The sequence below is a fragment of the Puma concolor genome, chromosome A2 (assembly GCF_028749965.1).
Source record: "Puma concolor isolate L17-30 chromosome A2, mPumCon1.1.hap2, whole genome shotgun sequence".
Lineage (NCBI taxonomy): Eukaryota > Metazoa > Chordata > Mammalia > Carnivora > Felidae > Puma > Puma concolor.
This window is the reverse complement of record NC_141668.1, coordinates 71,244,056-71,271,599: the sequence shown is the minus strand read 5'-3', so window position 1 is coordinate 71,271,599 and position 27,544 is coordinate 71,244,056. Positions and strand designations below refer to the sequence as shown.

Sequence of the window (27,544 nt, the reverse complement as noted above, 5' to 3'; positions counted from 1 at the left end):
ATGACTCTGTTATGAACACTGGGTCACTGAAAGTTTAGAGGACTCCTAACAGTGCTGTTGTAAAGGCGCTTGCTGAACAGAGTGCAGTTGGTGGAAGGATGTAGAATTCTGAGATTCTATAGTTATAGAATAACAATTACCAAAGGGAGGTAATTGTTCATTTATTCAATACATTAAAAAAAATTTAATGTTAAATTTTGAGAGAGAGACAGACAGACAGAACACGAGTAGGGTAGGGGCAGCGAGGGAGACACAGAATCCGAAGCAGGCTCTAGGCTCTGAGCTGTCAGCACAGAGCCTGACATGAGGCTCAAACTCTTGAACTGAGAGCTAATGACCGGAGCTCAAGTCAGACACTTAACCTCTCAGCTTTACTGTGAGGATATAGTGGTGAACAAAATAAACACATATCTGCTCTCAGTAAAGCTGAAAGTCCAGTGATGGCTAAACTCTCCACTGTAAAATTATATTGTTTCATACTGGCTTCCTAAGATGGATTTTGCTTATCTTAGTTTTTCCATTTGTATTTCAGTAACTTCTATGGTAATTCCCTTTTGTTTGATTTCCTCCTTCCTTTTTTTAACTTTCTGATATGTGAATGTTGATATAGATCCTCACTCTGCAAGGCCCTTCTTCCTATTTTAGTTCTGTCTTTGCCTCTGTTGTGCGCATATACTTTGGAACTTTCTTCAAGTTTAAATGTTAAAATTGGAAAAGAATGTGAACTTTGTTATCTTCACGGATAGAGATTAAGCTGTCATTTCAGAATTTTGGGCTAGGTGAGAGTGCCAGAAAGCCTCTAGTGCTCTCATTAGCCTTCATCAACCCCCACAATGACAGTTTTTCCTCAAATGACAGATAGACTTCAAATATGAGAGCATTTTAAGCCTGAGATGAATAATAACCAAAGTGTTGAGCCCAGCATTATATGCAGAGATGCATTTTGCTTATAATCAGTGTGTAGGTTGTCATCTGGAAGTAAAAGTTGCATGGACTTTTTCTGCTTCAGATGCCACGATGTAAATTATGCTTTGGTGCTTTGAAATGTACCCGGCTACCCTTGAAGCAGATAATATACCTGTTAGGGTACCCAACTTGCCCCTGGGGAGAAGGGTGTGTTTGGTAACTGGATACTTGGCTTTTGACAACCTTAAGATAGCTTCACTTTTGTAAACTCTCAAAGCTTTATCATGAAGCAGGATGTTACCATGTTTCAGATGTGGGATAAATGCCTTGTCTTAAGCAATTAACTGTGTTAGGAAAAAGAAAAGACCTGAATGTTTAATTAGCCCAGAATCCCACAGATGACCTTCTTTAACCTGTATTTTGTTGTTCCTATCCTATAGAAAACACGAACCAGACATAGGATCTGTCTATATGAAGCCCTGTGTTTGTTTGACAGAATTTGGGAAATTTCTTCTGAATGATTTTTTTATTCTATATTTTTCTACAAGATAATTTTCTCCCTTGAGTTAATATATTTAATGGAAGCCTGTGAAAATCAGAATTAAGTAACAACACTTAGATATCAATATTGCTCACATGCCTCAATAAATATTGTAGCATGGTTTATTTTAAACCATGGTAAAATTAGATTGCTGATACAGAGTGTATTTTACAGTTACAGATTTCAGAACTAGTTTTATTTTTTAGCCAGATCCCAGTAATTCTTTGTTTTCATAATTCCAACATGGGGCGTGAATTTTATAAACACGCACTCATCAAGAATTGATAGATAGTATGTCTTCCCAGAAGGGACAATGGGGTTGAAAAAGGCAAACAATTAAAAAAATAATAATCCATATCATCCCAGTCAGAAATACTTAACTCTGATGGTTTCTTTCAAAACTGAGTGAGAGAAACTTTCATACCATGCGATAAAAGCAGGGGAAAAAAAACCTTCAAACAAAAGAGAAAGCACGGGGTTAGTAATTATTAAGTGGAGCAGTTGCAGTGTTTTTTCATCCTTTATACACATGATTATATCTATTTATGGCTTTTGCTTGGTCTTCACTGCCACTCATTTACCACTTTCAGTTTAAGCCAGGAAAAGCATATACTTAGTTCTGTTATTAACTTTTTTTACTGGCATCTACTCTTTTTAGGCTGATATGCAGCAAAAGAAAGAACCTGTTCAGGACGACTCTGATCTGGATCGCAAACGCAGAGAGACAGAGGCTCTTTTGCAAAGCATTGGTATATCACCGGAGCCCCCTCTAGGTACCTAAACGGTGTTACTGTTTTCTTAAATTTGGCTTGCATGGGATTTACCATGTCCAGCGTTTACTATTCTTTTATGTCTCTTTTATTTTTATTTTTGAAGAAATTCTGTGGCTTATGGTTCAGCTGTATTTATTTTTGGAATTGAGGGGGCTGGAAGGAGATGGAAAGACAGATTGCTGCTTATTGACTGATTATATGGTCAACCTTCTCTACTGTGTACTAGTAGATTATTTTATACTTGTTAAACGAGTTGCCACATGGTAAACACAAGAAATCTTGGAATTTTTTTCTTAAATTGTTCTTCATTTCCATCACTGAATCCCAGCCTTACTCTGCCAACCTAAATACTGTGAATCTGGTTATGAATTTCATAACCACTACAGGCATAGAATTATTCCATGATGAAAATAGAAAGCTCAGTGGGAAATGTGAAGGAAAACTTAAAATAGTGACAAATTAACAGCTACTTAACAAGTTTAAATTTATTCAAGTCTATTGTAGATCTTGGTTTCACTGCTAATTGGCATTTTTATTGCAACACCCCTCCTCCAACTCATTCATTTGTAGTTAATTGTCCACAATCTCATTTTGTGACTAGGGTTTGGATATTGAATTATTTGGTTTATTTGTGTTGAAGGTAAACTTCTACATGATGTGTTTATTCTGTCACTTCATTGTGTATCTCTCATGTGATCATTTATTTTATTTCTCTTTATCCATTTGCTTTCCATACATTTCAGGATAATCCTGGGGTGTCTGTGAAACTACATGATAGCCAATATAGTAAAAAAAAAAAAAAAAAAAAAAAAAAAGACTTTAAAAATAATGCATACAAGTAGATACAATATCAAGTCTTCATTTCAAAATGGTTTGTTTTTTTAAATCCCACCATTGGCTTTTATATTAAAATAAATTTTTATTTATTTCCATAGTTACTTAAACTAAGAATAAAAATTGTCCCATGTACAACAAAATGACAAGTATTTTATTAATATAAGTAAGAAAAAGCAATATGTAATAAGCTAATGAATTATTAAGTGTTACTGGATATAATTTAATATATACACACACAACTAAAACACCATAAAAAAGTATTTTATACTGACCCTCAGTTTGCATTAGGTAAAATCATATGTCTAACAATTATAGAAGGAGCCCCTACAAGATGTTGGTTACTTCGTTTAACTTCTTTATGGTATGGAAGATGTAACCTTTGGGATATTTGGCTGATGGACCTTCTTTGAGGAGCTGACAAACTTCTTAATACTTAGTTGACTTGTGACATAATGTAGACACTTTGCAGTAATCCATTATGTTTTTGCCTCAAAATAGCCTTTGAGATTCTGTTGCAGTGTGAACACTGGTTAAGCCCCATAGTCATATGTCCTATTTTCCTCTATTCTAAATAAAGCCAGCAATTAAACTTTAAGAACAAAACAGTTAAATATCTCTAAACCATGACCACTATGGCCAAATTCTGAGCTATCCCTGCATTCCTGCCAGGGGACTTGGTGAGAGTGGTGCCCATTTTCAGTTTTCATCCATCTCTCCAACTTACCCTCTGACTTACTACAGAGGGTAATCAGTGAATTAATTATGGGAGCTCACGAAATTCCTAGTTTCATGACAGATCTGCCATTGTGTTATAGGATTTGGACAAAATAGTTAAACCCTTTACTCTATTAAATAAATAAAAGGAAATTGCACATGATTGAAACCAAATGGGAATCTACACTTATGTATTGAAGTTTCTTTCTGCCCATATGGCTTCTCTGGCATGTGTGATATTGAGAACCCCCTGAATTTGTCTGGCCTGGAGCCATCTTGGCTATTTGGTGCAGCTTCTATCTGAAGGACGTTTGGCTTGTACCTGAAGGACAGAAAAAATATATATATACATTTACATTTCCTGTACCTTTTTTCTTTTCTTATCCTTGTGTCAGATCTTCAGCTTGCACTGACCTCAATCTTCGAACTTATTTCTCCGGTCTTTAGAATGGCTGTTTACTTTTGTGCCCATGGCAGTGCCTTCTAGCGCTGCCGCAGGCAAAGGGAAGCAAGTTCCGAACACAGTAAACAATACAATGGGATGAAACTATTCATTAAATGTAAAAATAAAGCCGCCTGGCATTTTCCTTTGTTTTGAAAAAGATTTTTAAATTACCAGGTTCAACATTTACCCTTTCTCTATCTGTCATTTAGTCTCGCATAGTAAATGCAGTTTATATTCCACAGAGAATTGATTTCCCTCCAATGTAGACATACAACAGACTTTCCTCTCTCTCTTTGACGATTTAAAATTATTCAGAATTACTTATTCCATAATGTTTCAAAGTTTTATAGACACCCACTTTTTTAATAGGTCACATCTATACTAACAAAATAAAGTGGAGAATTGAAATTATCTGGATAGGTCACCCTAGATGATATTTGAGTTGAAATATCTGGATAGCTATTTTGATTCTCCATTTCACTTTGTTAAGGTGGACATGGCCTTAGAATCCCTAAGTTAATTCTGTCTAAATTCATTTCAAATTTTAATTTCCAAAATATGAAAAATTCACTTGACTTTCTTCCTTTTCTTTCCTTTTTTTTTTTTTTTTTTTTTTCCTTATCCCATCTTAATCTCTCCTGGCCATACAACCACTTTAATTTGGGCCCATTTGTTTTGATTTGTCTGACACTGCTCTTCTCCAGTGCAGTCGCTGCATTTTTTAACATGGGATACCTGTTATTTTCATTATTTAGTCCCAACCCCTATGTCTCCCTCCTCGAAATCAGTGAGCACTCCCAGTGAAGCTGGAAGCCAAGACTCAGGAGACCTGGGACCATTAACAAGGTAAGAACTGTCCCTCTAACAAAGGCCAGGGGGGATGTCAATATTATAAGAAAACAGAGGCCAAAAAACACCATGCCACTCTGTTGTGTGCTATTAAATGTCCATGCATCTGCATTTATACTCAGTCAGTTTATATTTAGATTTATGGTGGCTTGCTGTTTTAGTGGCATAGGAATGATTTTGAGCACTAGAAATGATAAACTTGTACCTTATTTTTCCTTGAGTGGGCTAATTTAGCACCATGTGTCTTGTTTGACAAACACAACCACATCCATTAGCTTAGGCCTAAAAGAAAGAGAAGGATCAAAGGCAAGTGGAATATATATCCAGCTTCTTATTATTCTACTCTGGTTTGGTTTCCATGGGAATTTTTGTTAATAGAACACTAACATGTTCTAACCCTTAATTTAATTTTTTAAGCGTGGTGCTTATTGACTTAATAGTATTGACTAATTTGATAACTCAGTCCCCAAAGTGTTTTTATTATTATTACTAATTATTATGATCATCAGAGTTGACTGCTCTGTCTTCTGAGTCAATTGCCAGATTTTTATTACACTATATATACTCAGAAGATTAGGTAACTTCTGAAAGTGAATATATAGACATTTTCTAATTTGACCACTGAAGGGGTATCCAGAAGGCAAAGATGCGAAGAGAGAAAAGAGAAGTCTCATTAACATGCATGGAGTCATGGTAACTTTCTTAAGCCAGTTGCCTTTGCTAGAATTCCCGTATGCAGGTGCCACAGGCAGTTGATGTTAATGAGCTGGGCGTGGGGGCCTGCGGCAACTGGCTGGGAAGCACCGTGGCTAGGCCAGATGGTCTCCTCACAGCTCAGGCTGGTTGAGCTCATGTGGAAATACGGACCCGATTTTTCCACATCTTTCCATTTTTCATTAGAAGCCAAAAATTAAGGGCTTCGTGCAAAAATCTCCTTAATGTTAAACATTAATGACTTTGTTAAAAGTAGTTGTGGGACGGCTTTTGTCTCTGGGCTGGCAATTTGTGACCTCTGTCTTTGACTCGTAATTAAAATAAAATAAAATAAAATAAAATAAAATAAAATAAAATAAAATAAAATAAAATAAAATGCTTTACTAAGACTTCAAATAAAAAAAAAATCATCCACCACACTAGTGTTCTAACAAATCAGCCTTTGCCTTGTCCATGTATCTTTCTATCCTTGTCTACCTGTGTATATTTCTTGTTACCATGTGTTTTACTGCTTGACAGGTAGACAATTTTGCATTTTTCTTTTTCCATTTAACACATTATCATTAGCATTTTCTTTTGAAAGGACATTATTTCGAGGCCGAGGCAATTTTGGTAGAGAAAAATATGGAAATCAGAATAGTCTAGTATTAGCCTGAGCTGTAGCGTTTTTGCGTTTTGTGTGTGTATTTTTCCTTTTTTCTTTCTGAAACCAATATGTAAGTAAGACTGGAATTGTCTCGCCCATGTCTGCCTGTTGGTGTGTTTCAGAATTGAGTATTTTGTTTTATACAGGGAATTTTGAAACCAGTGGACACTACTTTCAGTTTGAGAAAAATGGAAGTAGAGATTCTGTGGGCACCAGGCTGGTTTATTTTAGCAAATCGCCTTTGTGATTTGGGGGCAGCACACGTCTTCTCTCATCTTTTGCTTTGAACACTTCAAAAGGTCTTTGAGAGGAGGGAAAAAAGTAACAATAACACAGTTCTGTAAGATCTAACATTTGTTCAAGAGCTGGCACAATATAATTACATTCCTTAGGGGGTCCATTGGCCTATCATTAAGTTAATATATTTGCCTGTTTCTATACAATGATGGTGTTGTGTCATTAATGCTCAGCTTCAAGGGGTGCATTTGGCAGCATTAAATTCTATTACTGACTTCACAGTTGATGAACCCTTTTGAAAACTGTAGAGAAAGCTGACCTATGCTGTTACTGCTCTGGGGACAGCAGCAAATATTTCTTCTCAGAGAACATCACTCTTCATTTTTCTCCCACTTATATGATGTTTTTGTAACTTAATGAATCACTTTGGAAGAGGTACTGTCTATTCCCACCCTGAGTAAATTCCAACTAGCTTCCATTCTTGATAGGACCGTTCTGACAAGGGTGGGCAACTAGAAGTCAATGAGCAGATTCCTTCCTGGATGTAGGTTTCATAGGAATGCAAGAAAATTGACACTGAGGAAATGATGATTTTCAGAAAAACTGAGCACAAGATTTGCTTGAGGAATAGGAATATTAGGAATATCTTAGGATATCTTGCCCTTATTTTGGACTAAGGAAAATCCCATGCAAATTTATGTCTTTGCTTCTATAAATAGATATGAATTAATTTCAAGAGAACCTTAAAACTTCAGTTTTTAAAATTCCATTTGGAATATCTTTTTCTATAGAAGAAACCTCTTTGAAAACAATTACTATTAACTTTAACACGTCATAAAACATGACTGGGAAAAAGACTTGGTAAATCTTGAGAATATAGCTCTGTAGTCACAAATTTGCTGATGTGTGTGGAATTTGGGCTCTTTGAAAAGTGGAAAATCTTTCAGAAAATAACTCAGAAATCAAATTAACACATCTGGTCCTACCTAACGGTGCACATACATTCTCTGATCCATCTGTCAGAATCTAAAACCAAAACTGAAATTTTCTTTACAGAGCCTAAACTGGCAAACATTTCTTATGTAACCTCTGTGAGTGGTTAATTTGCAAAGTGGCACATTTAATATACCTTACGGAAAAGTTTAAAGTAGGGCTTTAAAAAAGTCAAGTATAACAAAAATTACTTTTACTGATTTTTAAGAGCAGTTGAGTAAAGGTTTTAAAACCAGTGAATAGAAAGTAGAAATATGTAATCATTTTTCAATTATACTAGTGTGATTTAATTTTAACTTAAAGGGTCACAATTTGTTTTGCAATTTCTGCTTCTGTTGGCATTGCCTGCTTCTCATTTGCAATTTACATTTGTGGCATTTTTCTTTCTCTTAATTTTGGTGAAAGCAATCATTGCTCAGTTAATCATACTGGGCAAAGAACAAGCTCTTAGATATTAAAAAATCTATTTTATTAATAAAACATTTGGAAGACTAGTTTTACTTAGATTTAAAAATCCTGCATATACTATATGCAACTGAAATCCAACACAGTATTAAGAAGGTACTATGCTATGATTAATTAGGATTGGTTAAAAATTTCAAGGATATTTTAGTGTAGAAAATGTGTTACCATAATTCAGCATATCAAAAGATCACAGAAGGAAGAGTGATCATTTAGTAGTATTTAGTTAAATGGTACTTGAGAAATTTAAACACCTGTACCCATATTTTAAAACTTTTTGTAAATGGAGTACAAAAATATTTTTTCTCAAAATGTTAAGTATTAATCTCAAACCAACAGCCTATATCTTTTATACACAAGAGTGATGCATCTAGTACTTTATAGCCCTGAAAGAAGAATGACTTATATTTAGTTGAATAATACATGTCTTCCTTCCTCAGGAAATGGCAAGTTCCTTGAGGTCAGGGAGTGAGTGATATTTGATAAATGTTGGTTGAATGAATCAACTATTATCCTAATTTTTACAGATGAGGACACTGAGGCATAGACAGAATAAGTAATTGTCTCAGGTTCACACAGAACATAACTACAGTGCTAGGTTTTAACTTAGACAGATTGTCAGAAATTTTCACAATCTATACCACTACCCTGCATGATCTCTGACAACAGTTGATATAGGTGATATATCCCTATATCACCTATAGGGTGATAGGTGACTTAACCCAAAAGGTTATTATTAGTATTAAATAAATTAGTATCTGTAAAGCACTTAGAAAGGAGTCTGGCATATGTGAGTTTTAGCTATTGTGGTTTTTTTTTTTTTTTTTTTTTTCACCTGTTTCCAATGGGAAGAGATCTCTTTAGATTCTCTCATAAAATTTGTTGGTGTCATTTTCAAGTTTGATGATGCTGTATCTTCATCTAAGTAATCATGTAAAAAAGTTGAACGTGACAAGGCCAAGGATGGATTGTGGTCCGTGTCCCTGGACACCACTCTCTGGGTTGTCCAACTCTTAATCCCTAACTTTCATAGATTCAACCAGAAATGAATCTAAGTGGTAATCATTCACCCACCTTTATTCTTCTCATTCACATGGATGGATCACAGGGGGCTTTGCACCAGGGTCCTTCTCTTGGTTAGTCAAGATACCTTTGGCTTCTCAGGGATAAACCTAAATTGGAGGCTGTACTAGCCTGCCTAAACCCAGGCAGGTGTATTGATCTCATAAAGTTCACCTGACTACCAGGGTGTAAGTAATACCATGTCCCAAACCTGATTCAAGGAAGAAAACTTTCAAAATGATTTGAAAAATAAAGTATGTGTTAATATGTTAATATTATACAATCTATTATAATAATAACACCTATCCCATAGCATCTTTAGCAAAATAGTCAGGAGAGGTTACTGATGTTTGCCTTTGGTGAGAAGTGGCATGGGAATGATGGTAGTAAAAGAATTAATTTCTGTCTTCTTTTTCAACCATATATGGTCTTAACACCATCATTAGTTCTATTTTCCAAGTGATTAGGACATTTGAGTTCCCCCACATTTTATTTTTAATATCTTCTTATTATTATGGAAAAAACATCAGTGCATTTTGTGTAATTAGAAGATATGGACAACCAAAAATTAGAGAAAATTCATATTCCTACCACTGGAAATTATATTCTTAGTGTATATTCTTAACACCTTAGTGTATGTTCTTTCACAAAATATATGTGTCCGAAACATATATATGTCCAAAACATATATATGTCAAATGATATCATTATACAAGCTGTTGCATTTGCTTTTCTAATTGAGTGTCTCTCTTTTTCCATTTCAATACATTTTCATCTTATCTAATATCTACACTTTTTTTCAGATTTCCCCAATTGCCCCAACATAATCCTATTGTATTTAAAATCGATCCCTGTCCTCCCAGCTCTCAGCATCTATTAACCAGAACTCTTATATCCATAGATTTTCTCTAGGGAGGTAAGGTCCCTCCCAAGGGGTCCTAAATGCAGCAGCAGAAGAAATGTCTTCTGAAGCACTGAACAGGAGAACAAAGGTATAACGGGGAATGGATTAGAGGTCATTCAGACTTTCAGCTTTTTGTGCACTCCAGATTAGAATTTGGGACAAAGGAGCAGATGTCTGCACACCCTATGCTGTTTGATTTAAACACTAGGCTTCTATGTAGTAAATATTAAGTTTCATGTTGACAGAATCCTTCGGTAAAATTTAGATATTTGATAAACTCTGTCTTTCCCTGATCTACTGCCCAATGAACTCTCAAATAAGGAAAGTAGAATAATTTGTTTGTGGTCAAGTTGTGCAGGCTGCACCTACTTATCACTTTTCTTCTCTCAGTGATTTCAGGAGAGGAAAATGTGCTAAGAGGCAACATGGGGTTAATGCCAAACAGAAAATTTTAGGACTTTTGTTTTTATCCACAATTGAATTTCATAGGATTCTCTAGCACTAGATAAGCTTCAAAGGACTTTTGATCCTTTTTTGGTGAAACCATCATCCTCTTCTAAGGGGTTCTGATGAATCAGAGGCTAAAGGGAAGATATTAAGATTCTGGTAAAGGTGAAAAAGTACAATAAAATAATGTAATTATTTAATAAGCCTTGGAGGAAATTTAATAAGCCTATTAACATTTTGTACATACAGAATTTTTTAAATTACCGTTATGTAAGAAAAAGTTGATAGAATGCCACCAGTTAGTTGCACTTCAGGGAGACCAATATCACTGACTCAAGGCTGGTTAGAATTCAGTCTCTTTGGAAATTAAAATAAAAGGCACACCTTATGATTTTCTTTTTATGTAGCACGTGAATGGATGAAGCATTTGTGATATCTTACTGTTTTGTCTTGAGGAGAATGTACTATAAAAGCATACACATTATGGTCCCAGTAACACAGCAAGCAACGGGTTGCTGAGCTTTCTCGTAGAAAAACTGCTTGCTTGACAGCAGAGCCTCCATGAAAGATGTGGAAAGACATGTCCTCGCTCTGTGATGAGAAGTCTTAAGTTTCTTCTTGAAACCAGCTCAGATGGGCTTCCTGCATGGCTTTGGTGTGGCCTGTAGCAGAGCTCAGTGTTCGGTAGCCAACAGAGGAAAGATTCTCACACAGTAAACTAAGAAAAATACTTTTTAAAGGACCCAATATAAGTATGTATCTCACTGTCTCAGTCTTCTTTCTGATATCAGAAGATCTTTATCATCATCATTGCCAATCCCACATAAGGAAATAGTTGGAGTTGGAAAGTAAAATGTGAACACATTATTTAAATGCCATCCTTAATTAATTGACATCATGTTAAGGACAGTGACAGATTGAGTGATATTCCAGGTTTTTAAACGTTCTTATTATTCAGTGCATTACCTTTGGAAATGGCACTTAGAAAAATAGGTGTTTGGGGGTGACACTGACTGGAGGCTTTCTATTTGGCATTATGCTCACACTGGCCCAAATTGTTTTCTTTATCTGATTAGTGACTAGTGATTTGTTTGACAGAGATGACATGTGGAACAGGAGTTCAGAGACTCTGGGATTCAGGGGAGTTCGGTATTCTGCCCTCGAGCTGTCGCTCCACCTTAGAAAAGGAAGAATGTGTGGGAGAAGTTGAGGTCCAGTGCAGTGGCTTCAGGGACTAAATAAAGTTTGCTGAGTTCATTTGGCAGAGAAGATAGCTGGCCTTCTTTGTATTCTCATCACAGCTCTCAGCTTGGGAAACATCAACGGTGTTAGGCCAGACATGCCCTGTTTTATTCTTTCCTTTTCTGGTAAAGAAAGTAAAAACTATTTCTTTGGGAATCAACTTGCCCTCACTCCTCCCACCCATTGACAGAAAAGGCAAGAACAGATCTACTCATTCACTAAATAGTTAAGAATTTATTGTGTGAAAGATACACAGTAAATGTTAGACCTGCAAGGGAGATAAAGAGAAAGAATTTTCTCACTTGTAAGGAGGCTGTTTCCAGTAAATTGACAGGTTTAATTTGAAGCCATCTAAGAATATATTGCTATGTAATTACAGCTCTCAAATATTTGTACTCATAGAGATGAGCAGTGATGTCATAAACCATTATTCCTAAATCATCTATAATTAATTTGTAGTATATTCATTTGGGACAAGTGATTTTGCTTCATTACTACCCTACATAGAGTCTTGACACATACTAGGTACTTGGTAAATATTTACTGACTTGTGTGTATGTGTGTTTGTGTGTGTGTGTGTGTGTGTGTGTGTGTGTGTGTGTGTCTATGTGCACATACTTATGCACAGGCTCAGCTTGCAAAATATTGGGTGGGATGGGTGCAGGACAAGAAGAGTGATGAAGACAGAGGTAACAGCAGGATAGCTGAAGGTCGCTGGACAAGTTGCTTGAAGGTGGACTTTGCTGAAGGAGAACTACTGGCAGTGGTTATAGGATTGAGGTATAAGGTGGGGACTTTGTCACAGAAGCAAGGCAGAAATCCAGCCACTGGAGTCAGGGCAAAAAGTCAGAGTGGGGACTATCAGTGTGTTTGGCTTGATGCTGATACCTTTGGGCTTTGTAACAGTGCTCATTATTTCCTGTAAGTCATCCTCAGATGTGGTCTTCAATCCAGGTTTTGGTCTGTAGATTATCAAAGAGAACTGCAAAATAAGAAGCCCAAGTGTTTCTCTATTTCTGTCCCAGAGAGACAAGTTATTTCTGAATGAGGTTACGAGGTTATTGAGGACAAATATATTTAGAGAGCATGGCATTTGAGCTGAGCCTTACAGAATGCATATGCTTTGGACAAGTCGAGTTGGGAGAAAGGGCATTCCAGATGGTGGAAATGCGTACACAAAGGAAAAGGGCTGGGGAGTATGGGAAGTAGAATGCATGTTAAGGAGCTGAGTCTGGAAAAAAAAGATGACCTTTGTGATAGTTGCAGTCCCTGCCTCCCATTCCTAGTGGCTGTTTATTGAATCCACTTGGGAAGTTGTTACAAACACAGGTACCTGAACTGCAGGTCTAGGTGAGGCCTGGGACACTGTAATTTTATAAAGCCTTCAACTCTGAGGATTGGTGGGGAAGTATTGGTCTGATATAAAGCCTTGAAGGCCTAAACAAGGGTTGTGGAGTGGAAAAGGAAACAAAAGACAGATGAGACGCGAAGGGTGAAATGGCTCTGGTGTGCATATGAGTATCTCCAAAAGGCATGTGAAAAAGTGGACTTGGAGCTCAACGGTGATGAGGACTTTGTGGTTATTTTTTGCAGAAGGTCAATAGACATGGATGGGATGACCTAGGGTTAGGGTACAGAGGTGAGGGAAGGAGTACCCCTGATTGGGGAGTGCTTGGCTTTGTAGGGATGCCAAAACTGGCCATGGGATTTGATGATTTGGAGGTTGTCATCATCATCACCATCACCACCATCCCATCACCATCAGCATCAATTTTGTTTTTATTATTGCTTATCATGTTTTGTTTCCATAGGTTGAGTTTCTGGAAGTAAAACAAGTCCAGAATAATTCTGTGTTAATTGTTATTGCTACACACTGGCATGCTGCTATTCAAAAGAATTCAACTGATTTTAAATGCCACCAGAAGTGTATGCAAGTTGAGTGTTAGCATGACAAATGACAGAATTCTTAACTACTGGCTTCCAAATATTTATCAGTCATTAGTTTCTTACAACCAAAGAAAAGGCCAAAGCAAAGACACTCTTTAGGGAAGAATTTCAAGGCTTTCTACTCAGGGGTTTAATAAAGATGGGAAGAAGAATGGAAACCAGCAACTTGCTGTTGGTGAAAGCTGAACAGGGAGAAGTTACACACTCATCAGAGAGCAAGGTATATGCAATACAGACTTCATGTGTTCCACTCCTAAATTATACTTTGAACAAATGGCCAGGGATGATTGTCGTTTTGTTTTGTTTTTGAACTTTTACTTCTATCTAATAAACCAAAACTGAGCAAATAAAATTGGACCAATGGAGGGAGAATTTTATAAGAAGTTACTGATGAATTGGTAGAAAGTTTAAAATATAAAGTTCTGTTAGTCTCTGAATAGGTCACTGCTAATTTGAAGAATTTTGACATTTTGTCAATTTTTTTAAAAAAATGTATTGAAAAACACCTTGTCTCCCAAATTGTAAACTAAATGTTACATGGTAGGCTTTTTGAGATGAGATGCCAGAGGCTACATTGTCTGGCACGTATAGGGTCGAGAAGTGAATGATTACTTTCCATGAGGTAAGAAGCTTCTGTACGTAGTAGTTTGAAACAAAGTTGGGAAAGGTCTCAAACTGCCAATCTAACTGTGGGACCATAAAACCATGACAGTGCCCCTTAGTCCAGAGTAGGCAGAGAATTATGGGTTATTCTGAATCTGTGCAAACATCAGGTTCTCCATGAAAGATCAGAAATCTTCTCTTAGATCCTCAGAGAGAGAGTTAATCTAAGAAATAACCTAAACCTAATGAATGCAGACAAATGCAGCTCTTAAAAATGAACAAACAAATAATGCCAGGATGGTTTTCCAAATAGGAACAGAAGACAAAATCTAACAGACATAGTTAAAGAAAGATTTCATCAATCAGAAAGGGTTTACTTGGGCATCCCATAACTGGGTGAAAAGGGAGACTCTGAGAACACTGAGTGGGAGTATGTCTTGTTTTGTGGAAAGAGGCAGACATGATGTGGGGCAGTGGGTGGGGGTGTGGGTAGGGCAGGGAAAAGCTGTAGTAGTAAAACATTCAGCTTCACTTTCTCTAATCCCAAACACACTACTGGTCATCTGGCTTCTCAGGATGCTGGCCTTCAAGGAGAGAAGACTCCATCCAGTGTGTGTAATTGCTCTGCCTGGCAGTTATTGTTCTCATGATAAATTGGTAAATTGACACCTAAAATATAACAGGCTCTTATTAGACCTAGTAAACCGTGTCAACTGCTTAAACCCAATAAACTAGGCACTGATGAAAATGAGTCTGTTACATCCAAATCCTAACCCCGTCCTTCCAAAACCAGGTCAAATGGAATCTTTGATCTTTTTAGAGGGAGAGTGTTCCTCTTCTCTGGCTTCCAAAGGATAATGAGTAGAGTCCAATGCCCGGTAGGCTGGCACAGAGTAAACACTCACTGAAAGGAAATGATAGCTGTCATTATTATTCATCTTTCTTGTGGCATTGATTTATTTTTTCAGCTAACATTTATTGAAACTTTAAACTGTGCCAGGCCTGGGCAAGTAATGACAACTACTTTCTTTTTTGTGTCTATGTTATCATTATATCATTAAGTACAAACATTCATACGTCTCATTCCTTCACTAAAATGTAAGATTCTTAAGTGCAAGTCCCATGCGTGTCCCACACCATATCTGTGGCTTATATGGCATGTTTTACTTTCTGCCTAGTTCTACCAAACTATTTATACATGTTTTATCTCTCTATAAGAGTTGTAGTTTTCTTGAGAATTCTTTTCATCCTCTTTCATAGTATTTTATACGTTAGGCCTTTAATAGATATTTATTGAATAAGAAAATGAATGCTCTTGTCAAAAATATCCTCTCCCTGCATGCATTGATTGGTCCATCCCAAAAATGACTGACTAGAACCAATTACTCTACTAAGCAGGGTGATTTCTATATCACAATATTTTGGGGTAGTACATGAGGTTCACAAATGTTTGTTTACTTACAATTTCACTACTTCCTCATTTAAAAAAATAAGCTACCTGGCAAGATTTCACACTACCCAAGAAGCTGTGGGGAAACCATCATTTTATTTTCAGTGATACACTAACTTGATATGAAGATGATCGGGAAGTAAGGTCTGTGTCAATTGGTTATAAAAACGGTACCAATTGGAGAAGAGAGAACTGAAAGGCAGTTTAATAACCATCCAATGATTTAAAAGATTAGGCAGAAACAAAACAGAACAAAAAACCTTTAAATGGTCTCTAGGCCAGCATCTTCATTTTGCTGAGGACAGAGAGCTCCGTCAGGATGCACAGTACAGTCACATCCCAAACACAAATCTCTCACCCAGAGAACCAGGCGTGGCCCTCTCCAAGGTCCTGCCATCTATGGAGAAGTTCTGCAAGCTTGCACAGAAGGAATTCAGCCCACGTTTCATACACATGTCTAGGCTACTCATGGAGACAGAGACAACCTTTGCCCATTTAATGTATTGGCTTTAAGTTCTTTTACAAAGAGAGAGTGCATTCTGTGCAAGTCTGACCACCCCACAGATAATAATGGGAAAATGAGAAGAAAATAAAAGAGGCACACCTGGTAGCATCCTTGGCTTGACTCCCTATCCCACTGCTCATTACTGACGATGACTATGGTTTCTTTTACTAAATAATATATGTGTGACTGTGGGGCAGGACCGCTGTGGGTTTGATACATAGACCAGCCCTTGTTGTTCTGCCTGAGTAAAGGCAAACTCCAGACTGCTGACCTGTAGACTTTTTTGAGTGGTTCTGATGGAATCATCATTTTTACCTCTTAAGGATACAGTGAGTACAGATGAGCTGTCAGATAAGTAACAGGACAGCCAGACCACCTGGGAGCGGCTGCATTCTTCACCTGCCTGGGACAAGTGAAAAGATCAAAAAAGGTCATCCTGTAAGGAACCTCAAGGCAAATTGAGGGCCAAGTAGCTGACCCCTTATAGGGGAATGCTTCTCACAGTCAGCCAGAGCCAGTGGCTGCTGTTCTGTCTATAGCCAAAGAAATGCCCTTAAAGATAAGCGGTTTGATTTCCAGGGATACATGATTAGCAAATATGAATCACTGTAACAGATTCTGTTACTTCCACCATTTGAAACAGGTGAAGGAATCAGTGTCCAGAACCTGAAAAGGCTGCATTTCTCGAGCAGAGAAAGAGTCCAGACCAGGGGTTCTCACCCCTGGCTGCACATTAGAATCACCTGGAGAGTTTTCAGAAATACAGATGCTTGGATCTCACCCTGCACATTCTGATTTAATTGGTCTGAAAGTGGCCTGGGCCTTAGGCCAGGTTTGAGTTAATCACAGGTTTAGAGGCTGACATATTTGAGGATCTACGATGCTTTCTGTCTGCTGACGAATGAAAGCAGTAGTCTAGCCCCGTCATTCTCTAAAGGTGGTTCCAGGGTCAGCTATAAGCATTACCTGGGAATTTGTTAGAGTACAACTTCTCAGGCCCCACCCCAGACCTACTGAATCAGAATTTCTGGGGTTGGAGATCAGCATTCTGTAGTTTTGTAAGCCCTCCATATCATTCTGATCCTTGTCAGAGTTTGAAAACCCACTGATCTAAGTCAAGACTTTGCTACTCAAAGTGTGGTCTTACAGACTGGTAACATCTATGTCCCCTGGAGCCTGTTAGAAATGTCACAGACCTACTAAATCAGAATCTGCATTTCAACAGTATTCTCAGGTAAGTGTATGTGCACTGAAAGTTGAGAAGCACTGGTCTAAGAAACAGTGGCTGATTAGTATTCTCACTGGATTTTAGTTGTGATGTTTCAGAACATCCAGGTAAGAGGACAAGAGCACAGCCAGAGCTGGTAAGGAAAGCTGTGACTCTGCATCTGTTACCTTTGCAGGAGGAGCCTATAGGTAGGATATTGACTCAAAGAAATATCTGTAGTAGATACAGTGAATGTGGTAGTAATAAGAATAACTACTGTTTACCAAATAGTTACTTTGAGCTTTATAGGTATAATTGCATGTAATCCCTGTAGAAAACCAGAGGGAGATCATCCATCCACTCATTCATGCATTCAACTAATATTGTATTATGTAAGTATGTATGCCAGGCACTTTTCTAGGCATATCTCTATAATCTAGGGATATAGCCCACCCACCCAGCCACCCCCACCTATTATAAGGCTCACATCTAGATGAAATAGCCAACAGTAATAAATACACTGATGCATAATAAAGCCATGGATGTTATGAAGAAAGGAAAATGGTGTAAGGGACAGGGATGAAGACTGACAAGGAAGTGCTACAAGGTAGTGAGAGAAGGAAATCCTCTCTGAGCAGGTGGCATTTGAGGGAAGACATACAGCTCTTAAGGGGAAGAATATCAAAGAGGACACAGTGAGTGGGAGACAGTGGTTAAACATGTTTGGAAGATTCCCATAGGCCAGGTCAGCTTAAAACTAAATTGTCTCATAGGCCATGGTAAGTCTTTAGAGACCAGGAAACTGAGCAGGGTTTCTCAAACTTTAAGGGGCCTGCAAATGGCTTGGGACCTTATTAAATGGTAGTGTGCAGTCAGTGAGTCTGGGGTGAGACGTGAGTCTGCATTTCCAACAAACTCCCAGAGATGCTGCCGATCCTGGTCTGTGGGCCACACTTAGATTAAGCAAAAGGTAATGGGGTTTGAGAAAGGTTCTTGTGTGCACTCAGTTTATAGAAGAACTATCTATCCCCTTTTATTTTTTTTATATATTTTTTAAAATGTTTATTTATTTTGGGAGAGAGAAAGAGAAGCATGAGCGGGGGAAGGGCAGAGAGAAAGGGAGAGAGAGGATCCCAAGTAGGTTCTGCACACAGTCAGTGCAGAGCCTGACGTCCAGCTGGATCTCAGGAACCCTGAGTTCATGACCTGAGCGGAAATGTGAAAAAGAGTCAGATTCTTAACTGACTGAGCCACCCAGGTTCCCCATCCCTTTTCATTTTGAAGGAGAAATAATAAGAAAAACTGAATGCCTTGGTAACTGTTGATAATTTGTGCTGTCTCTTGTGAAATATTTAAAAGATATGATACGCCGGTATCATAGAGACAAGTGTTATTGCTGGTGATCATCTCAGTGGAACACCAAAATACTCGTGAGCCTCTAAATCCAATGCATTATACTTGCAGTAACTGACTTGAGGAAGCCAGCAGTTCAGCAGGCCTGGAAGTCAGCCTCCATCTGGTCTGACCTCACCAGACGCTCCTGCTCTGGCCCCCCTGCAGCCTTGCCTTTGGTCTCTTCTCCACAAGGGAGATGCTCCGTGTTCCCAGGTGTAGATGGGCTCCAGGGTTTCAGAGAAACATGAACCAGTTTCCATGATCAAATCAGTCAGGCTTGAGTAAAAAGCAGAACCAACTAAAAAGGGGTGGGGATGTGGGTAGAGTGTCAGTATTTAGCTCAAGGCTTCCTTTCATGAAAACAAGCATAACTTCCAGTATCAAACAGATGTTCAAAGGAAAGGACTGCTCTTCACTTTCTCTGGTCACTTGATATTCATGGGGTCTCCCTTGAACCTGGGGCCGGAGCGGGGTGGAGAAGCGGGGAGATGTTCTGTGTATGTGCTGTAGATGCCATTGCCTTGATGAATGACATGGTTTGGTTTGGTTTGTTTCCCTCCCCTTTTGTTAATTCTCTGTGTTCTTTTTCCTTTGTGCTGCACGATTAGGACCCTGCAGTGGGACACAGACCCCTCAGTGCTCCAGCTGCAGTCAGACTCAGAACTTGGGTATATGTCTGCTCTTTTGTTACTCCTTTTATGATTTCTTTGCTATAGTTGTGTTGAAATGCTGGAGCTGTTGTTTGCTCATGTTTTTTTTTTCCCCCCTTTTGTTGAACTTCCAGTTGGAGAAGTTTATTTCCTTCTGTTAGTTTTCCTTATAAAGTTAAGCTCTGAAGAAAGTCCCTCTTTGTGGAAAACACCACAAAAAGGTGGCTTTTGATGTCTCCTTAATTCCTATCACTGCAAAACAACACTCTTCTAAAACAAAAATATAAACGTACACCCACCCCTCTGCTTCAAGGTGGGGCGCAAGTATTCTGTGGGAGGAGATACATTTGAGGATACCCTTACCATCCTTTGCTTCTACTAACAAATTTCCTTAGGGTTAATTTTTGTCTCAAATTGATATGAAAATGTCCTGTCTTGTGTGTTTCCTTTCCTTTTCACTTTTTTGGGGACTCACAGGAAGCATTTATTTCGAATTAAGTTTGAACATATAAAGATTCCTGTTAAAGAAAAAGCAAATTTGTTCAATTTCTCAATATTAAGAAATCTCAAATATTGATGGATAATATCTCCTACATTGGAAAGATCTTTTTTTTTTTTTTTTTTTTCCCAGATGGAACTGTACTGTCACAGGTTAAAAGATAGCTTCAGAATGGAAAACTCATCCCCAAAGGAAAAAACACACAAGCATATCCTAGAAACTGAATTTATTTCTCTTGTGGGACTGGAGTTAGCCATAGTGATGCATGAGGTATTTCCAGAGGGGTGCTTATACCAGCTCTTGCTCAAGCTCAGGACAGCCAGCCTGTGTGTTTCTCTTCCCAACTTTGCATTCAGTGAAATCAGCCATGGTGGAAGGATTTACACTATAAAAATTGGCAAATGCTACAAACCAGGGCTTGCCCCCTTTCCCTCAAGCCAGTTAACAAACATTTACCAAATATGCCACTCGGCCCCTCCATATGTGAATAGCACACGTTATTACAGTATTTTATAAAATTATCATTTTTTTCTAAATTTAACCCCATAAAATTTATTTACTTGTTTATTTATTATTTATTTTGAATTCCTGAGATTCCTGGGCATGTATCTGTGGGTTTCTATCAATGTCAGTGCCTGCTGTAGGTGTCCCGGGAGGTTGAAGGGCTGGCTGGGTGTTAGATTAAATGCCATCTGCCCGTGTCCCTTTGTATGCAAGAATTCTCAGAAAACCCACAAGCCTGCTAAACCAAAGAAATATCCCAACACTTCAGGTAACTAACCAAAAACACTTTTTCAACATTACTAAATTCTTGGCTATTTAATTTTGTAGTGTATTGTATGTCATATTTCAATTTTTATTATTTGAATGACCAAGAAATGTGGCTTAAATCAAGCACAGAAACATGAAGATATAGCATGTTACAATTCAGGGGAATTTCAGAGTGCAATCCTTCAATATTTCATTGTGTTTAAAAAAAAAATAGAGGATGGAACTGGCACAGACTCTACCCGATGCGCTTAAATTAACAGATTTTTAGACAGATTGTGGCATTGCTAAATTACACTTGCTGATGTGGAACAGTTGGGAATTTTCCCATTTATATGTGTTTTCTAAGCTAAAACTCAGTTGACTATGCAGATTAAAACTTGTGACTTACTCTGGGGAGGTGGCGTATCTGTGGCTCCCACCTTGCCTGTCACATTTTACTTCAGAGCAGGCCCAGTGAGTCAGAGAAAGATGAGAAATGAGATTTTCTGTTCGCTGAGTGGTTGGTCGTAGAGAGTTTGTAAGGAGCATTCAGACTATTTGAGAGAAGAGATGATTTTAGCCAAGTTACAATTTCAAATACTGATTAGTGAAAATTTCCCTTTTCTGACAGTCGGTGTAGGGCAGTCTTTCTCTCATACACAGTTTTATGGAATATACTTCTGGCAACAAGATTTTCCTGGAGATTTTATTTCCTCTTCTTGATGCTTGGCATGGGGTTGACCATAGTCCATGGCTTGCCCTGTCCCTTTGTTTTTTTTAATCGAAGGATAGTTGACATTCACTTGATTTTTTTAAACAGCTTTATTGAAGTATAATTAACAACAACAACAACAACAAAAAACCCTGCACACATTTATTCAGATTGGTAAGTTTTAACAGGTGTACACATTTTATGAAACCATCACCACAACAAAGATGGTAAACAGATTCATCATCCCCAAAAGTTTCCTCACAGCCCTTTTAACCCTCATCCTGCTTCCTCCCAACCTTCAAAACAAACAACTGGTTTTCTTTCTGTCACTATACGTTCGTTTATATTTCCTAGAATATCATATGAATGAAACCATGTGATAGGCACTCTTTTGACTGACTTCTTTCATGCAGAATAACTATTTTGACACTGATTCACGTGAGATGTATCAGTAGTTCATTCGTTGCTATTGCTGAGTAGTCCTCATCTGGATATGCCAGTTTGTTTATCCAGTCACTTTGATGTACATTTGAGTTGTTTCCAGGGTTTTTTTTTGCCCATTACAAATAAAACTGATGAGCATTCATGTACAGATCATTTTATAGACATATATTTTCATTTCTTTTGGGCAAATGTCACCAAATTGAATGGCTGGATCATATAGTGCATGTACATTTAACTTAAGAGACTGTCAAGGTATTTTCAAAGCGGTTTTATCAGGATACATTCTCACCAGCAGTGCATGAAGCCCTCAATCCCTCCCGATTCTTGACAACACTTGACTTGGATTTTTAAAAATATTAATTTTTTTAAACACTATTAGAGGAGTGCAGTGGTATCTCACTGTGGTTTTAATTTGCGTTTCCCTAGTGACAATGGTGTTGAATATCTCTTTATGTGTTTATTTGCCACATGAATATCTTCTTTGATGAAATGTCTGCTAGAATCATTTGCCCTTATTGTTTATGAATTGGGTTGTTTTCTTATCATGGAGTTTTGAGAGTTCTTTATATATTTGGGATACAATCCTTCATTCGATGTGTAGTTTGTAAATATTTTCTCCCCACTTGTGACTTGTCTTTTTTATTCTCTTAACAGTGTCTTTAAGAAAACAAACCTGTTTAATTTTGACAAATTCCAATTTACAAATTTGATCTTTTATGGATCATGCTTTTGGTGACATAATTTTAATATCAAGGATTCCTTAAATAGGTGGTAGAATACAATTGTCTATGCAATGGTTTGAGTTTGGGATTTTATTGTGGGGACTATTTAAAAAACAAATTCAGGGGCGCCTGGGTGGCGCAGTCGGTTGAGCGTCCGACTTCAGCCAGGTCACGATCTCGCAGTCCGTGAGTTCGAGCCCCGTGTCAGGCTCTGTGCTGATGGCTCAGAGCCTGGAGCCTGTTTCCGATTCTGTGTCTCCCTCTCTCTCTGCCCCTCCCTCGTTCATGCTCTGTCTCTCTCTGTCCCAAAAATAAATAAACGTTGAAAAAAATAAAAAATAAAAAACAAATTCAATAATTTTAATAGTGGTGGAGCTATTGAGGAAATCTGTATTTTTCTGAATGAGCTTTGGCAGTTTGTATCTTTGAAGTAATATGTCCGTTTCATCTCCATTGGCAACTTTATTGGCCTAAAATTGTATATGTATTCTGTTATTATCTTATTTTGTATATGTATTCACTTATTCTCTTATTATCTCTTTACTCTATAGCTACAGAATCTGTAGATATAGTCACCTGTCTCATTCTTGATATTGGCAAATTTTGTCTTATATCTTTGTCTTCTGGTAAGTATGGCTAGAGGTTTATCAATTTTATTGATCTTCTCAAAGAACCAGCATTTGGATTCATTGATTTTCTTTATTTTTCTATTTTCTATTTCACCAATTTCTACTCTGATACTTCTTTTGCTTACTTTATGTTTAATATGCTTTTCCTCTTCTAGTTTCTTAAAGTAGAAGCAGAGGTCATTGACTTGAGATCATTCTTCATTTTTTTTTTTAACGTTTATTTATTTTGAGAGAGAGAAAGTGCAAATGGGGGAGGGTCAGGAGAGGGAGAGAGAGAGAATCCCAACCCCTGGTGCAGGCTCAATCTCAAAACTGTGAGATCATGACCTGAACTGAAATCAAGAGTCAGATGCTTAACCAATTGAGCCACCCAGGCACCCCGAGACTTTTCTTCGTTTCTAATATAGGTATGTAGTGCTATAAAATTCCCCTTACTGCATCTTGCAAATTTTGATATATTTCAATCATTCTCATTGAATTCAAAATACTTTCCAGTTTCCCCTTTTTACTTCATCTTTAAGTGATGAGCTATTTGGAAGTGTGTTATTTAGTTTCCACATATTTGGGGTTTTTCCAGAGATCTTTATGTTATTGATTTCTAATTAAATTATTTTTTGGTTACAAAACATATTTTGTACTATTTGTGTCCTTTTAATTTGTCCAGACTTAGTTTATGGTCCATAGTATGATCTGTTTTAGTAAATGTCCTATGTGCCCTTGAAAAGGATGTGTTGTGCTGTTGTTCCATAAATGTTCTATAAATGTCAGTTAGGTCAAATTGGTTGATTATGTTGTTTCAGTCTTCAGTATCTTTTGCTAATGTTCTGTTTGTTGGCTCTGTCAATTATTGCTAGAGGGGTGAAATTTCTAACTACAGTTTTGAGATTTCCTATTTCTTGCAATTCTGTCAGATTGTGCTTCATGTATTTTGAAATATTGTATTAGGTGCAGAAATGTTTAAGATTCTTATGTCTCTCGATAAATTGATGTCTTTATCATTATGAAATGAACTTCTTTGTCCTTAGTAATATATTTTGCTCCAAATCTCCTTTGTGTGACATTAATATTAGCCACTCTAGCTTTCTTTTGATTAGTGTTAGCATGGTATATCTTTTTTCACTCTTTAACTTTTACTTTTATTTGTTTCTTTACATTAAAAGTACATTTCTTATAGGCAACATGTAATTGGGTGTTATATTTTTATCTGTTCTAATAGTTTCTGTCTTTTAATTGGGATATTTGCACTATTCGCATTTAATGTAATTATTGATATGGTTGGGCTTGAATCTGTAATACTGATATTTATTCTCTATTTGTCCTATGTATTCTTCTTTCTTTTTATTATTATTTTTGGTGCTTCCTTTTGTATTATTGAATTTTTTATTATTCTATTTTAACTTTTTCTTGACTTATTAGCTGTATCTCTTTGCTTTATTATTTTAGTGGTTGCTTTAGTATTTATAATGTATATCTTTAATCTATCACGATCTACCTTCAAATGATATTGTTCCACTTCCTGTATAGTACAAGAACTTCTTAATATGTTTACATTTATATTTAACTTCTTGATTTTCGTGGTATTGTTATCATACATTTTGTTTTTAATTCTGTTATAAAGCATACACTGCCTTATTTTTATTTTTGTGTAAGTAGCCAATTATCACTGAAAATAAAATATTAAGAAAAAATATCTTATATATTTACTCATGTATTAAATACTTTTCTGATGTTTATCATTCCTTTGTATAGATCCGTATTTCCACCTGGTATAATTTTACTTCTGCCTGGTGGATATCCTTTAACATTTCTTAAAGCAAAGGTCTTCTGTTAAGGCAGAAGTTCACTAATTTTGAGCAATTTGATTACCATGTACCTTGGTAAAGTTTTCTCCATGTTTTATGTGCTTGGGTTCACTGAGAGTCTTTGGATCATTGGGTTTAGAGTTTTCAACAAATTTGGAAAAACTTGACCATTATTTTTGCATATATTTTCTTCTGTTCCTTCTGCTCCTCTGGGAACTCAAATCACATGTATATTAGTTTAGTTGAAAATTTTCCATGGTTAAATTGCTTTATTTACTTATTTTTCTTTTCTATCTGTGTCTGTTGTTTGTTTTGGTTTGGTTTGGTGTTTGCCAATTGACACGGGCTGAGAGAGAGCCTTTTATTACTTTGATGTACAGAAAATTCAACAGCGTTCACTTAGCTCAGTTTGGCGGTCAGTTCTTTAGCCTTTGCCTTTTCCAACTTGGCAATGCGAGCCGCCGACTTTGGACCCAGGACATTGCCTCCCCAGTGGCGGCGGATCTCATCGTGTCTGTCATTATAATTGGACCTGATGGCTTCCCCAGCTTAGCCAGAGCTCCTCTGTCTTCTGAGTTAACCTGTGTGAAGGTGACAGTGGTGCAGGTCATCCTGTGGACCAGGTGCCCCAGACTGGCCTTCTGCTTGATGATACATTAGGGAACCTCCATCTTATGACACAGGGCAGGCAGAAAGACAGCCAGCTCAATAGGATCCACATCATGTGCAATCACTACCAGCTGAGCCTTCTTGTTTTCCACCAAGGTGGTGACAGAATTAACCCCAGCTCGAAGGACAGGTGGCCTTTTAATGGGGACATTCCCTTTGCCGGCAGCTTGTAAGTCTGGGCCAGCAATCTCTGCTTCTTTCCTTGCTTGGTCTCCGGTCTGTATTTGTGGGCCAGCTTTAGCAGTTGAATAGCTGTTTGGTGGTCCAAGGTCTGGGTGAACTGGTTAATCACAGGAAGCCCTTTTAGACGTACAGAGAATAACCTTTTGCCGCTGCAGCTGCATGTAGTAGGGCCATTTGACAAAGTGCATGAGGTCTCTTTTGGGCTGGATGTCCTGTCCAATGACAAAATTCTCGGGCTTTTTCTCAAACAAGGGATTGACTACCTTCTAGGCCTCCTGCTTCTTCACAATAGCAGGGGTTGGGGCTACCTTCTTCCCCTTGGCCTTCTTTCCTTTCGGCATCTTGGATAGCTGGAGGAGAGAGAAAGGGGATCTGTGTTTTTTTAGGATAATTTCCATTGTTTGTATGTGTGTGTATGTTCACTAATCTTTTATTTTGTGGTTTCTAGTATTTCAAAAAAAAAAGTACTCAATGACTTTTTAATTTCATACATTGTAATTTTCCTTCTAGAAGTTCAGTTTGGGTCTTCTAAAGAAATCTTATATGCGTGGGGCCCCTGGGTATCTCAGTCGGTTAAGCCTCCCACTCTTGACTTCAGCTCAGGTCATGATCTCATGGTTCGTGGGTTTGAGCCCTCGATTGAACTCTGTGCTGGTTGTCTCTCTCAAAATAAATAAATAAATTTAAAAGGAGAAATCTTACATGTTTCTACTTAACTTTTTGAACACTTGAAGTACAGTGTTAATCTGTCTTAGTTCTGGGTCAGTTGCAATTGATTGACATATCTTTTCATTATAGTCCTTTTTTCCTGTTTCTTTGTAGATCTGCTGATTTTTGGTTATGTCAGACATTGTGAATATTAGTTTGTTAGGTATTGTCTATATCTGAATTTATAGAAATCTTCTTGAGATTTGTTCTAAGATACAGTTAATTCACTTGGAAACAGTTTGATCCTTTCAAGTCCTATTTTTAAGATTTCTTAGTTGGGATTGATGCAGTGCTCAACCTGGGGCTAATTAATTCCTGCACTGTACACAATGACCCATAAATCTTGAGGTTTTCTAGCCTAGTCGGTGGGAACAGGCACTAACTGTGTGAGTGCCCAGAACTGTTACCTTTAATTTTTTCAGGTAGTTCTTTCCTTGGCCTCAGATGATTTCCTCACATACTTGCACTATATTAGCACTAAGCTGAATCCTCAAGGGAAACCCTTTGAAGATCTTTTGAGTTTTCTCTTTTTGTAGTATTCCTTTCTATTATTCTGTCCTGTGAATTCTAACTGCCTTGGTATCCCTAGACTCTCAGTTGTCTCCTTAACTTAGGGAGTCTGCTAGATTTCACCTGGATTACTTCCCTGCACCATGGCCTGAGAACTCTCTGAATGCAGTAAGCTGGGGCAGTTATTGGACTCATCTTTTGTTTCCCTCTTTCATATATTAGTGTCCATCATTGCTTGACCCCCAGTATCTTACAAACCATTGTTTCATTCAAACTGCTGTCTTCTTTTTTTTTTTTTTTTAGAATAAATCTGTTTTCTATCACTCCAACCTGGCTAGCAGCACAAATATTGTGTCACTTGATTCTGATTTGTATGTTATCTATGTG

At 37.5% G+C, this 27,544-nt stretch overlaps 1 protein-coding gene and 1 pseudogene across 4 annotated transcripts in view; one reads left to right on the top strand and one right to left on the bottom strand.

Moving 5' to 3' along the window:
* Window positions 1-27,544, top strand: part of DYNC1I1 (dynein cytoplasmic 1 intermediate chain 1) — a 321,789-nt gene that overhangs the window by 36,643 nt on the left and 257,602 nt on the right. The window contains exons 3-5 of one of the 4 annotated variants that reach the window (XM_086695909.1): window positions 2,106-2,220; window positions 4,921-5,062; window positions 19,488-19,547. In XM_086695909.1, coding sequence (XP_086552035.1) covers window positions 2,106-2,220; window positions 4,921-5,062; window positions 19,488-19,547 — 317 coding nt within the window. The remainder of the gene's footprint in view (window positions 1-2,105; window positions 2,221-4,920; window positions 5,063-19,487; window positions 19,548-27,544) is intronic. The other 3 variants (XM_086695917.1, XM_086695920.1, XM_086695921.1) reach the window with 3 other exon arrangements.
* LOC112866792 (large ribosomal subunit protein eL8 pseudogene) lies at window positions 25,403-26,299 on the bottom strand (annotated as a pseudogene).